General features: G+C 46.7%; 1 protein-coding gene across 5 annotated transcripts in view; it reads left to right on the forward strand.

Moving 5' to 3' along the window:
• Positions 1-13049, forward strand: part of Galk2 (galactokinase 2) — a 127866-nt gene that overhangs the window by 109453 nt on the left and 5364 nt on the right. For 4 of the 5 annotated variants that reach the window (XM_052183486.1, XM_052183490.1, XM_052183485.1 and 1 more), the window contains one exon: positions 10012-10213. In XM_052183486.1, the coding sequence (XP_052039446.1) occupies positions 10012-10213 (202 nt within the window). Of the gene's footprint in view, positions 1-10011; positions 10230-13049 lie in introns of all 5 variants that reach the window. The other variant, XM_052183489.1, reaches the window with a different exon arrangement.

The following is a 13049-nucleotide window of genomic DNA, read 5'->3' on the forward strand; positions in this document are numbered from 1 at the left end:
GCAAAGTCTGATAAAGGGAGGTCCGTGTCCAGTGTCCACAGAGCATCCTATGGACAGCACGGAGCAGACCAGCTTGTGCATGCTCCCTTCCCACCTTGGTCCTGGGTGGCCTGGGCATCTTACCAGATGGTTTTGAAAGGGAATCATCTTTATCTTCCTAATGCCTCCCTGTAGTTTGGAAAGTTGGTAGAGCTTAAGGGTGTGTCTTTGAACATCTGCTCTGCACTCCCTGGTCTCCTGTCATTCAGATTTGTCACCAGGAAGTTTAGACACAGGCCTTGAAGCACGTGGGTAGCAGCACGCTAGGTGCCCAGCGCCAGCATTTACATTGCTTCAGCTGTCATGGAATCTATCCTCTAAGCACCTTTTAACAACTATATTGGGGATAAATGATGGGAGACTTAGAAGTTGATTTTTATTCCTCTGTTTAACAAATTATTAACTGAGGGACTGTTTTTAAGCACTGTGCACCTGCGATCAGCCCTGACAGCATGGTCGTCATTTAGCTTAGAATTGTTTTGTAGGGGAAGATGATGATGATGATGATGATGATGATGATGATGATATGATGATGATGATGATGGTTGTGGTTGTGGTGGTTGTAGTTGTAGTAGTAGTCATAGTAGTATATGAATATACTACTTAATTCTCAGATAGGCACTGATTTTTCCTTTGCACCTCTCTCATTTGTATTCTCTTGTTTCCCTCCTATAATATCCTTCTATTAATTAGCAGAACAAAGCTAATGCAGTAACCTGCCTTTCCACACGTTCTGACAAAGCAAAGCAGGCTGGCTGTAGGCACATGTGGCACCGCTTCTCAGCCTCTTACATCTGTACTGCCACACGCCTCCTTCATGATTCCCTCTGCTCCTTTTGAAATGGTGTCTCTCACTTTTCTAAGAACCAAGCTATAGAAAAATTCTGGGAAGTTAGTGGAGAGGCACTTTTTTTTTCCAAGAAAAAGACAAAAAAAAAAAAATGTTAAATGTGGCCCATCCAAGGAGCTTTAGAAGAACAGGAACAAGATGGTGTTTGTTGAGCCCTTGCAGGACTTGAGAAATCCTTTTAGGTTCTGAGAGTCCCTTTCCCCACCAGCATGGGGACTACAGATGGAAAGGGATGCAGGATCCTAAGGCTGTGCAGAGGTGAAGCGCCTCCTCTGACTCCCACCGCCCTGGAGAACTCCAGGGAAGCCTGTGTCTGGGCAGCTCCTGAATGAGGGTGTTGGGTATGGCTGCTGCGCGTCTCCTCTGGGACTCTGTGGGCAGTGGGATGAGCACTTCAAGTAGGGTAAAGAAAGTGTCACACCCTCTTGTCAGAAGTAACAAAGGACTGAAGGCACAGAGCCTTCATTTGCTGGATGGTGGAAATGTGCTAGAATTTCCTGGAATGTGTCCGGAAAGGCGAATCTAGGCTGATTAGCCGCGAGAAAGCGATGCGATGGCACACTGCAGAACGGAAAGACGGGAGAGAGGGCTCTGTCATGTGATGGGGACATGTGTAGTGCTAGAACATCACATGTCACATGCAAGTCGAGGGTGACTGTAGCAAAAGCTTGGAGGCCAGAGGAAGAAGCCTCACTCTGAAGCTAGTGGTGCTGGCTCCCTCAGAGCTCTACACATGTGGGTGCCATTACTCTCTGTGGGCAAAGTGGCATTGTGCTATGGGTCTTAAACTATTCACAAATGCCTCTTGGAATGCAGTTTTCCACAGATTAATGTGACTTTTTTTTTTTTTTTGAAGTGCAGGGATACTTTTCTTCACTAGTGGTTTGGCTTTTTAAAAGCAGGTAGTTAAATATTTAAATATAAAATGCTAATTTAATTTAGTCTTTGCAGCATGGGAATGGGGTACTAATGTGACTGAAAACAGCAGTCTATTTTGTGTGGCTTTGACCATTTCATAAATTTCATATTTTTGAAAAATATTATTACAAGGAAAATAAATTTAAAACCACAGTCCTACTTCAATCGGAATTATATAGTGTTTTTCCATTAGATGCTTCAATGGTGCAGAGTCAATGCCTCTGCGTAGGGAATCACAACTTGGCTGCATGAGAAACCTGGGGCATGGGGAGGACTCTGACGCAGTTTGCAGCGTCCACCTCTGAACTCACGTTCTGTGCTGCAGAGAACTCGGCCAATGGCATGTAGCTCCGCAGCCTTACCCAAATAGTGCATGGTATTTGGGGGTTTGCGTGTCAGAAAGATTTCTACTTCCTTCAGACCAGCAGAGTAATTCATTTAGTTTTAACTATCCTGACATTAAGTCTTCGTCTAGGCTATGGACGGTATCACCTTTTAGCTTACCTGCCCAGAAACAACAGCCTGCGTTCTCTTGTGCTCCTCAGGCTTTGACTGTTGGTCAATAGGGGACAACATAGAGAAACTCTGCACAATCAGAAGGGCCAGCATTCCCTTCTGTGGCAGCACACCCCTGCCCAGGTCTGCAGCCAACGCTGGAGATGCCCTTTAGGAGCAGAGGGATGGAGCGCACGTGTGACTCAGCTGTAGAACACTTGCCTAATGTGCAGGAGGCCCTGGGTTCAACCCCAGCCCTGTGAGACAAAGGAAAGGCACACACAGGTCAGAGCTGTGCGCGCACACAGGGAGGCTTGCGGTTGAGCTGCCATGGTGCTCGCCGGTTCTGCGGTCACTGTGGATGAGCTGGGGCCTTATAGAAATCTGAGTGTTAGATTTTGGTCTTTAGGGTCTGAGGTAAGCAAAGGTTCTAGGTCCTTCCTGCCTTGTGAGCTGGAGCCATGTGCCTAGGACACATGGAGCTAACCATGTGCCTAGGACGGTGACATTTAGTTGTAACAGTTAGGAGGCTTGACTGCTCTCCTCCCTCTGCCATGACTCAAGGATGCAAAGGGTCACACCCACCCCTGTAAAGGACGCGAAGACAGGTACCAAATTCCTGACACTTCCTATTTTGTGGAGCTAGGGCATCACACTCAATTCCACACGGCCGCAGCACTCCCAGCCATCGGATGTGCATCGGCCTGCCTCCCTGGTGAGTAGTGGGATCTTGCCTTCTCAGCTCCAAACAGTGGTTAGTGTGTGGACAGCAGGCCCAGAATAGACAGACACCCAATTTTTCAAAAACGAAAGCAGAAATCTTGATTTCTGTGTAAATTTCTCAATTTGAATATATTGTGTAGGCCAAGAAAACCATGGCAGGCTGAGGCCCAAGGGTTAATTTTCAAGTCTGCACATCAGGACCAGCAGAGGTGTTAGTACTGAAATGTGAGGGTAACCTCCTGGAGAGAGTTCTCCAAGTCATAGTCCTGTGTATGCATAGCTTTCAGGCTGGCCTGGGTTGTGTCCACAGAGCAGGGAAGTTCTCTGACTCAGGTCTCTCCTTACAGTGCCTGGCCTCCTTTCCCAGGGCACATATTCAGCCTTTTAAAAGACTTGGTATTTATTTTTTAGAGAGACAGAGAGAGTGAATGGGGAGAGAGAGAGAGAGAGAGAGAGAGAGAGAGAGAGAGAGAGAGAGAGAGAGAGAGAGAGAGAGAGAGAAGGAGGGAGAAAAAAAAGAGAGACAGAGACAGAGAGAAATTGTGTGTGTGTACAGTGCCTGTGAAGGCCAGAAAATGGCACTGGGTCCTCTGGAACTAGAGTTGCAACACTTATAGGCTGCCCAGCATGGGTGCTGGGATGTAACAGTTCTAGAAGAACAGCAAGTGCTCTCTCTAACCACTGAGCAAATGCTCCGTCCCCACAACCATATGCTCTTTAAAGGCAGAAAGTAGGCAACATGCCTTTTCTACAAAGATTACTTAAAGGAGAAGAACAAAGTTTATGAAGCCAAGTATGACATAAGCCACTATCAGTCATCTGTGATGATAGGGCTCAGCGTTGGAGATTCAAGTTGACTGGCTGCCTCTACACAGTATAGCCACAAATTCCTCCAACTCACTGGAGATGTTAGCGGTGGATCCTCTCTGTGTTCCTGTGGTAACTGTCCTGGAACTGTTTATTCAGCATCTTTTCAATTGTAGTGAAAAGGACAGGCAGCAAAAAGATTTTAGTCAACACTTCTGAAGCTCCAACTGTGCACTAATCCTTGCCCTCCTGGGCAACCTGGGGAAATGAGAAAGGAGAGAGCTGGTGCTCTAGCTGAAGGAAGTTGTGAAAGTCAGAGATCACACAGGCGGACAGGATGCAGACAGGATCGTGACGGATAGTGACGTGGATAGTGACAGTGTAAGAATAAGCTAGCGTGAAGAGTGAGCGTATGCTTGTTGGGGAGGGCCCGCTCCACACTGAAGCTGTGATGATCCCTGAGCTGAGTGACAGGGGACCAGAGTGTGAAGATCACAGAGGAGGCGCCACCTCGACAGGGAACAGATGAGGCCCATGTTCTAGGGAAATGGAGGATGAGGGGGGAAGTTAGACTGCATGTTCAGAGCTAGCAAGCAATTTATCATAGATATGAAAGTTCATCAATGACTAAATTAGATGTCAGAGTTGGCACTGGGACTTTAGAACTGGATCTCATAACTAAGGTAAACTGTTCTATGGTTTCCATGCTTAGGAACTTTGCTTTTTTTCCTGGGTAGGAAAGGCGCTGAGTGTCGCAGGAGCCACACCAAGTGCCACGGCTTGAAGGTGTGAGCACAGTAAGAGGCAGCTCTTTATCCTTTAGGGGGTACAAGAGCCGTGGAGAGGTGGCTGACTGACGCAGCACATCAGATGCTCTTTCGTGTCTTGGTATCTGTACACCAGAGCTCAGTGAACATTTAACAAGCTAGAACTCTGGCTCCAGGGGTCAGTTACGACACCCAGCCAACACAGAACTGCTTCCCTCCTGAAGGTGGTCTGCGAGTCTGCTGGAGCCTTGGGCTTGATCGTAATGCTGTGAGTGAAAACAGATGCCCCTCTGCCCTGTCCCTTGCAGTCTTGAGTTAACTGCTGTTGAGGGACAGGAACTATGGCGCGCATGCGCGCGCACACACACACACACACACACACTTCAGAGTGCCCAGCAAAAGACCTGTAGATACCCCCACTGAGAGGGCTTGCTGCTAACAGTTGTCTAGGAGACACGGCAGCAGCCAGGACAGTGGGGTGTGGAAGCATGCGGCACATTTTCTCTTGACTGTTTTTTATCACAGTGAAAGCACCTAAGGGCTTAATAAAGAAAACCTTTCTGGATGCTTGTACGTCAAGAACGTTCACTCACGGAAAATACCTAATGCTAACAGAGTGTATTGTTAGACAGGGAAGTGAAAACAGTCTCCCTAGTGGAGTACACTGAGTCTTCTTAAGGATGTGCCCCCGAGATATGCACAGGTATGGCACTCTAGGATGTCAGGAGCACCGGGAGAGACATTCTGAGAAGAATGACTGAATATGCCTGTGAGGGTTTAAACTATGCGTTTATGCTTGGAGAATTTCACGAAAGGATTTTGATCTCATATGCCCCTCTCTTCTCTATCCCTGTCTAACTCCTCCCAGAGAATACTGTGCCCAGTCAAGTTCTACTCCCAACTTCGTATTCCCTCCCCTTTATATAACCCACTGAGTCCAGTTAGTGCGGTCTAGTTGCATATGGGCATACGAATAACCTACCAGAGGCCATAGAAGGAGAGTCAGCTCTCTTCCTGGTTGGTGAACTTTTGTTTGAAAACCAACTGAAATTTAAATAGGAACACCTGGAAACACTGAACCAAGGACTGGCTACACAAGACCTTAGGAGAAAATGTAGGTCATGTATAATCTTTCTAAAATGTTTCATCAGGATAGCAGTTGACACAGATAAGGAAGGTGGTAGTCTGTGCTGGTGTAGTCTACACTGTGCTGGTGTAGTCTCCCTGTGCTGGTGTAGTCTCTATTGTACTGGTGTAGTCGCCACTGTGCTGGTGTAGTCTGCATTGTGCTGGTGTAGTCTCCACTGTGCTGGTGTAGTCTCCCTGTGCTGGTGTAGTCTCTATTGTACTGGTGTAGTCTCCCTGTGCTGGTGTAGTCTGCATTGTGCTGGTGTAGTCTCCACTGTACTGGTGTAGTCTCCACTGTACTGGTGTAGTCTCCACTGTGCTGGTGTAGTCTCCCTGTGCTGGTGTAGTCTCCATTGTGCTGGTGTAGTCTCCATTGTGCTGGTGTAGTCTCCATTGTGCTGGTGTAGTCTCCCTGTGCTGGTGTAGTCTCCATTGTGCTGGTGTAGTCTCCATTGTACTGGTGTAGTCTCCCTGTGCTGGTGTAGTCTCCACTGTGGTGGTGTAGTCTCCCTGTGCTGGTGTAGTCTTCACTGTGCTATCTCCATGGACCTATCCTACTGACATCTAATGTCTCATACCACAGCAGTATGCATGGACCTCTCACCCAATTTGCACTGCTCTGCACTCACAGAAGTGTGGCTTTATGGTCTTCCTTGATGAATCTGTAAACTACAATGGGCCTGGAAACTCAGGGTTCTTAATTCATGGGGCATGGTGGTGATTCTACAACTGTAGGAGGTGATGTCATTCAAAAGTAAAACTGAAACATATAGAACCTTAAAGCTGATATTCTAAAGTTTTTGTGTTTTATTTTTGTTTGTTTTTTCCTATTTTATTCTTAAACTTAAAACTTTGAAATTATAATATAGCTACATAATTCCCCCCTTCCATTTCCTAACCTCAAATTGTCCCATAGTCCGTCCCATCCTTGCTCTCTCTTGAATTCATGGACTCCTTTTCCATTAATCATTGTTACATACATGTGTATGTGTGTGTAGTCATAAGTACATAAATGTATACTGCTAAGATTACACACTTGCCTTCTAACTTCAAGCTTTATAAAATAGAATAATATTAAAGTGCAGTTGCCGTCATCGTTTTCCTTCCTTTCATGATGTGCATTCTACAACTTGTGTTGTATTAACTGTGTGTGAAAAAGGCAATTGGTAGCCATCTTGGTAACGTATGTTTTAGTTCCTTTTTGGTTTCTGTGTTCAAACATCATGGCCAAAACCAACTTAGAGAAGAGAATTTACTTTAGCTTATGGTTGTAGAGAGTCCATAATGGCTGCTCACCTTTTCTCTGTACAGGAAGCACAGGAGAAGCAGTAAGTAGACAAGCTTGTAAGTCCCCAAAGCCTTCCCCCAGTGATGGAATTCCTTCATCAGGATCTCCTAAGAATTTTATAACTTCTCCAAATAGCACCAGCAGCTGTAGACTGAGTTCCATCACACTCGCCTATCGGGATCCTTTATCTTTCAGACCGTGACACACATCACTTTGCCTTACTTTTCCCTTTCTGGTTTGGAGATGTTGATGAGTGGCCACCAGCATTCCCCATGCTGGTTCTGGAGAGGCTATCTGTCAGTGTTTTGTTGGTAAAGATTTTCCTACTCCTCGGGATGTTGTGACACTGTCCTAGAATAAACCATTTCCTATTTCTGTGGAGCTGACTGTGGAGACACCAAATTGATAGCATAGTGTGGGTGACTCATATGACATGGCTACCAACGGAACAAAACGTGTTTTGTGTTTCCCCACTTATATGTAACTAGTGGCTTCTCTTTATTTTTTATTTTTTTATTTTCAACCACACTAGGTGTCAGCACTTACGTATTTAGTAGTAAAGGGACCCCTGCCAGCTCTCCCCTTCCCTCTGTCTCAGTCCTCCCCAGTTAAACTGTCAATGGTAGCTGCTTTGCTTCCTTCTCTTCTTAAACAAAACAACAGCAAGTCCAGATGAAAGTAGTTTGATTTTGAACTGGGGTCAAAAGTAAAAGTCCCAATTTTATTATAATTAACCCTAAACACCTCTGGACTCTGCCATGAAAGGTGCGGGTGAGGTGATTGGAGTGAGCATTGCTTTGGGGGTGCATGGAGCTAAGAAATCCAAGGTCTGACTTGAGGACTCCGCGGAACCTTTGCAGAGCCCTGAGAATTAACCACGATGAAAAGTGCACAAGCCCCCGATGAGAGCACCGGCTGCAAACGTGGTACAAGTTCAGTCAAGAAATTATTTCCAGCTGAGCCCCTCATGGCCCCAAGGATGATGTAAAATGTAATCTGAGCCTTCAGAATGAGGTAAAGTTTTGACCTAGAGAGGGCAAGAAGCCATTTCTCTGTGTGATGAATGAGTATATCCAGAAGCAAAGACTGTTAGAGCAACTACAGATGGGGCAGCTTCGCTGAAAGAAGAGGTCCCGCTGGGATGGAGCGAGGACTATGGTAAACAGTGAGAAAATGGCCGTGGACTCAGGGGTGACTGACATGAGTGCCCTGTGTGGGGCTTAGCCTGTCAGTGTTGACTCAAACGCAGGTTAACGAAAGGCAGCACCAAGACAAAGACGTTACATAAGAGCCAAGGGATAAGTCTTTGAGGTTACCCTCTTCCCTCTCATTTCTTGCTGACTCTCTCCCATCCCCTGGCTTTAAGACAGTAAGGAACCCCCTGGGGCGATCCATGCTGGTCAGCCCGTGGGGCTGAGTAGAGACTGAACTCAGGATACAGACAGAAGCAGCGTCACGGAAGTCCTCGTCACAGTAGGGGCAGCCTACAAGACATGGAATGGAGAGGAAATTTCTCTTCCAGTTATCAAAGAACACAGCCAGAGGCTCCTGAGAAATAAATCTCATTTCAGAGACCAGGAAATAGAGCCCATGAGGTGGCAAATAGGGCACAGCTGGTTGTCACAGCTGATGGACCCCCCCACTCGCATCCCTGTCTCTTTCCTAGTGGCTCCCTGAGATTCACCACACCAACTCCCACACTAGTGTAAGTGCTCCATAGCCTCAGGAAGTCCTCCCTGCTACTCAGAAGGGAATGAGCCGAATGGGACGCAGCCAGTGCAGTCAGGTTTGTGTCGCTGCATCTGACAGTCATGGAGGGCACTGCAGCATCAGAGCTGTCCAGGGGGATAGTAACTGTGATGGGTCAGAGAGAAGCACTGTTGACATGTAGTGCTTTCCGAAGGCTCCCATGCGCATACATATGCACGTGTGTACCACGGTTAGTGCCAGTTATACACTGGCTATTGTGTTTCATGCCCTTCAGTGGTGAACAGCTCCTGCGTAGCAGATTGTCCAAGTGTTGGAGTTTTAATAGCCATAATGGGTTTCTTTTAAATGAATGTAGCATTTTTTTCAGAAGGTTCTCCGTTATTATCTATTTGGAGTGTTTATATTTTGACTATGATAAATAACACTATAACATATAACTATATTAAATATAAATAAAATTACATACACATGTAAGTAGTTGTGCTTATCTATTTCTCTAAAAATATTTGTCAGTTCCACACATGTATATAATGAATATTCATAATTTCACTTTAAGTTCTGTCTCTCATCTCCTTCTGCCAATGCCTTCCTACCCAACAAGTCTGCTCATGTGCTGGGACACCTTTCTAAAAACATAATTACTGAACGTGCATCCTCAGGAAATCTGTTGTGCATCCTCAGGAAATCTGTTAATGGTTCTGCTCAGCTCTCTAAGCTGCTACAAATGATTGAGGTTGTGCCTTTAAGGCAGATGGCATGTAGGACATGCTCCATACTGCCACCTCTCCCTTGCCATGGTAACGTTTTGTGTGTGTGTGTGTGTGTGTGTCAGTGTGTCAGTGTCACTGTCTAGGTGTGCTGAGTGAAAGAAGAAGATCTTAGATCAGTATTTAGGAAGAAGTGAAACTGATTTACCAGTAGATTTTATCATCATCATCATCATCATTATTATTATCAATTACAAACTCAGTGAAATAGAAGCCTTCTGAAAATCCCAGGTACTGACAGTGAAGACAGAAATGGAAGCCATTAAAATTGTATGTTAGATGGCTAGGTAGATGTGGCTCAGACCTGTAGTCCCAGTACTGCAGCGCCACTGAGGTAGGAAAATCTTGAATCGGCTAGCCCAGGCTACATCTCTCTCTCTCTCTCTCTCTCTCTCTCTCTCTCTCTCTCTCTCTCTCTCTCTCTCTCTCTCACACACACACACACACACACACACACTGTCTTGGTATTGTATAGTCCTGTAACCCTTTCTTATCTCTTTCCCCATGTTTCTCCTTTAGAACTCACCTTTAAGCTCTACCAGCGGGCCAAGCATGTGTACAGTGAGGCTGCACGTGTGCTTCAGTTTAAGCAGGTGTGCGAAGAAGCACCGGACAACGCGGTCCAGCTGCTGGGTGAGCTAATGAACCAGAGCCACAGAAGCTGCCGGGACATGTATGAGTGCAGCTGCCCTGAGCTGGACCAGCTAGTGGACATCTGCCGGTGAGCTGAGGGCCAGGTGGGATCCGGAGCATCCCACCAGGGAATGCTGCACATTGAGCAAAATGTCGTGTTCTCATAATTTAGATGAATCCTTCCTATATGAGGGACTCCAATCCTCATGATGTAGAGCCCTGATGTTGTTCCTGCATGTCTGCAGGTGGCTTGAGACCTGGCTTTATGCAGCTCAGAAATCAGTCTGGAACCAGTTTCATTGTTATCTGATTAGACCTCTCAGGAAGGCAGCTGTTCTCTGACATGGGCATTTTATGTGTTTCAGAAACCCCTAGGAACCTACTGGAGTTCTGTCTAGAAGAGAGTCAAAAGAGGGTCTTGACCTTGAGAGTTCTGCTGTAGGAGGTGGGCTAGAAAAATCATTTGGAAAGCCCTTTTGAGCTGCCATATTTATTTTGGGCAATTGGGGGAAATAAAGACCAAAGAAAGGCCAGTTTATAAACTTGGCTATGACAGACATGTAAAGAGAGAGCCTCTTTCACAAAATCTCCAGACCTTCCTGCAATTGTGCAACAGTGGGGATAATAGAGTCCTTCCCTGGGAGGTCTCACGCTGACCTTGGAGAACTGAAAGGGAAATTGGAGGGGAGTCAGATGACCTGTGTTAGCTCACTCTGACAATGACACAGCCCTGCATGAACTAGCAATGCAAATGTAATTAGCCACTTGGCGCCTGTGGCTTGCCAGGCTCATGCCCCACCCAGTCAGAAAGTTTAAACCCTGCAGCTAGAGTGGATCCCAAATGGCATGTGGAACCTGCCTGGCCTGGCCTGGCCTGGCCAGGAGCTTGCACACAGCGTGGCTGAGGCACTTCCTGCCAACGTCAGCGTTTGCTCACTAATTGCCAAAACCCCTTCCAGAACCCATTTTATTTTAAATTAAAAAAAAGCATCAAGAACCCAGTCAATGGAAGAGACAAATACTGTTCAGCCTTGGACATAAGAGGAAGTGGAATGATTTATGTAGAAATGAGGAATAAGTTGTCTTGGCTTGGAAGGGCAAGGGGAACCTGAATCCTCCCGGAATCTGTATGGATGGGGTCTGCCAGCCTCCTGAATTTCCCAGGGTACTCTCCTCTCTTCAGATGGTCACCAGCACTGGTTTACATTTCTGTGGGCAAAGAGATTAGTGATGATTAAAAAAAATAATTTGATTGCTTATGATAAATGTTGCAGACAGAAACTGGGAGGGAAAGTGACTGCTGAGGTTGAAGGGGGAGAGTCTTTATATGGAGTGGGTGGAGAAGGATTTTCTGAAGGAAGCAACACTGGAACAGAAGGCCTGAAGGAACAAGCAGAGAGGTACAGCAGGGAAGGAAGGAGAGAGAACAGGTGAAGTCTGAGCGGTTATGAATATGACACTCTACAGTGACCCCTCAGCTGTGGGAAGAAGTCACACTACATGCACCCCGTCAGCTGTGGAAGAAGTCACACTACATGCACCCCGTCAGCTGTGGAAGAAGTCACACTACATGCACCCTGTCAACTGTGGGAAGGATTCTGGCTTTCAGAAGAGAAAGGGGCAATGGATGTGATAGTTGATTCTGTCCTAGATATGGTTGAAGGAAGGTTCTAGACCATTGCTCTGTGGGAGCAGGAGAGGAAGGAACCAAGAGGACTGTTGGTGTTTTTTGACTGAGAAATGTTTTCTTTTTCTTTTTCTTTTTCTAAAATTATTTTTTGGGGGAGAGCAGCCATTTTTTTACAACTCAAGGTCAGAGTTATCTCCTAGTGCCACAGATAGTCCCAGGTGTTAGTGTGAGAAGCTCCCTGGGTCAGGGCCCTGGGAGGACAGCTGCAGCGGGTGGGGCACCATGGCCACCGCCACCTTCCCTGCCTAGTCAGCCCAAACCTTACACAGAAGCCAAGGACTGTCTTTTTGTGGGTGCTTGGGATGTGATGGCGCAGGAAAGGGCTGCAGAAGACAGCCAGAGATACCAGGGACAAGGAAAAGAACAAAGACAAAAAAACAAAACAAAAAACAAAAAAACACCCAATCTAACCCCTGGGGGCAACAGTGAGCAGTGAGAGCGTGAGCTCAGGAGGTTGGAGAGCGCCCCCCCCCCCCCAGGTCATCTCTGGGACAGGACACAGAGATGCTGCACGCCCTGGGAGGGTCCTGATGAAAATGCCAGGAGCGCGCCTCGGCGGCAGGGTGCTGTTGTGTTTAATAAGCACAGCAGCCCAGACTTCCCTGTCAGAGAAGAAAAGGTAGACCCGAGAGAGAGGCTGGCAGCCTGGGCTGTTACCTGGCTTGGAGACCAGACAAGGGAAGTGGACATTGGCTCGGGAGTATTGCCAGTGGCATTTCTGCCACTGTCATCTTTGGCTACCTGGTAGCACTTTAAAAGTTTTGTGTGTTTGAGAAAACTTTTTGGAAAGTATTTGCATGAACAGAGATATGTAGCTGAGTGTGGGAACAGAGCTTGAGTGGCTGGGATATCACCACAGCCCCCACACTGAAGGTTTGTGTGACCTGAGCTAGACCATATTTCCAAAGCGGTCCTCAGTAGTCAGTCAGTACCACAGGATAGAGGACATTTTCTTCCTGCTCATCAAGAGAAAAATCAGTTTAGAACACAAAAGAAGCCCCACAGGCTGCGTGTGTGTGGCTGTGTGTGTGTGTGTGTGTGTGTGTGTGTGTGTGTGTGTGTACTCGTGAGGCGCAGGCATGAGAACTCCTGGGAGGTGGAGGCCAGCTGTAGCTACATAAGGGCCTCCTGCCCAGTCAGGAGGCGCGGGATGAGACCCTGTCAGAAAAGAAAAGAAACCAGAAGGAAATTACACTTATGTCGTTAGGTTGATTTTTCTAAATTAAGTTAATGT

The sequence above is a fragment of the Apodemus sylvaticus genome, chromosome 5 (genome assembly GCF_947179515.1).
Source record: "Apodemus sylvaticus chromosome 5, mApoSyl1.1, whole genome shotgun sequence".
Lineage (NCBI taxonomy): Eukaryota > Metazoa > Chordata > Mammalia > Rodentia > Muridae > Apodemus > Apodemus sylvaticus.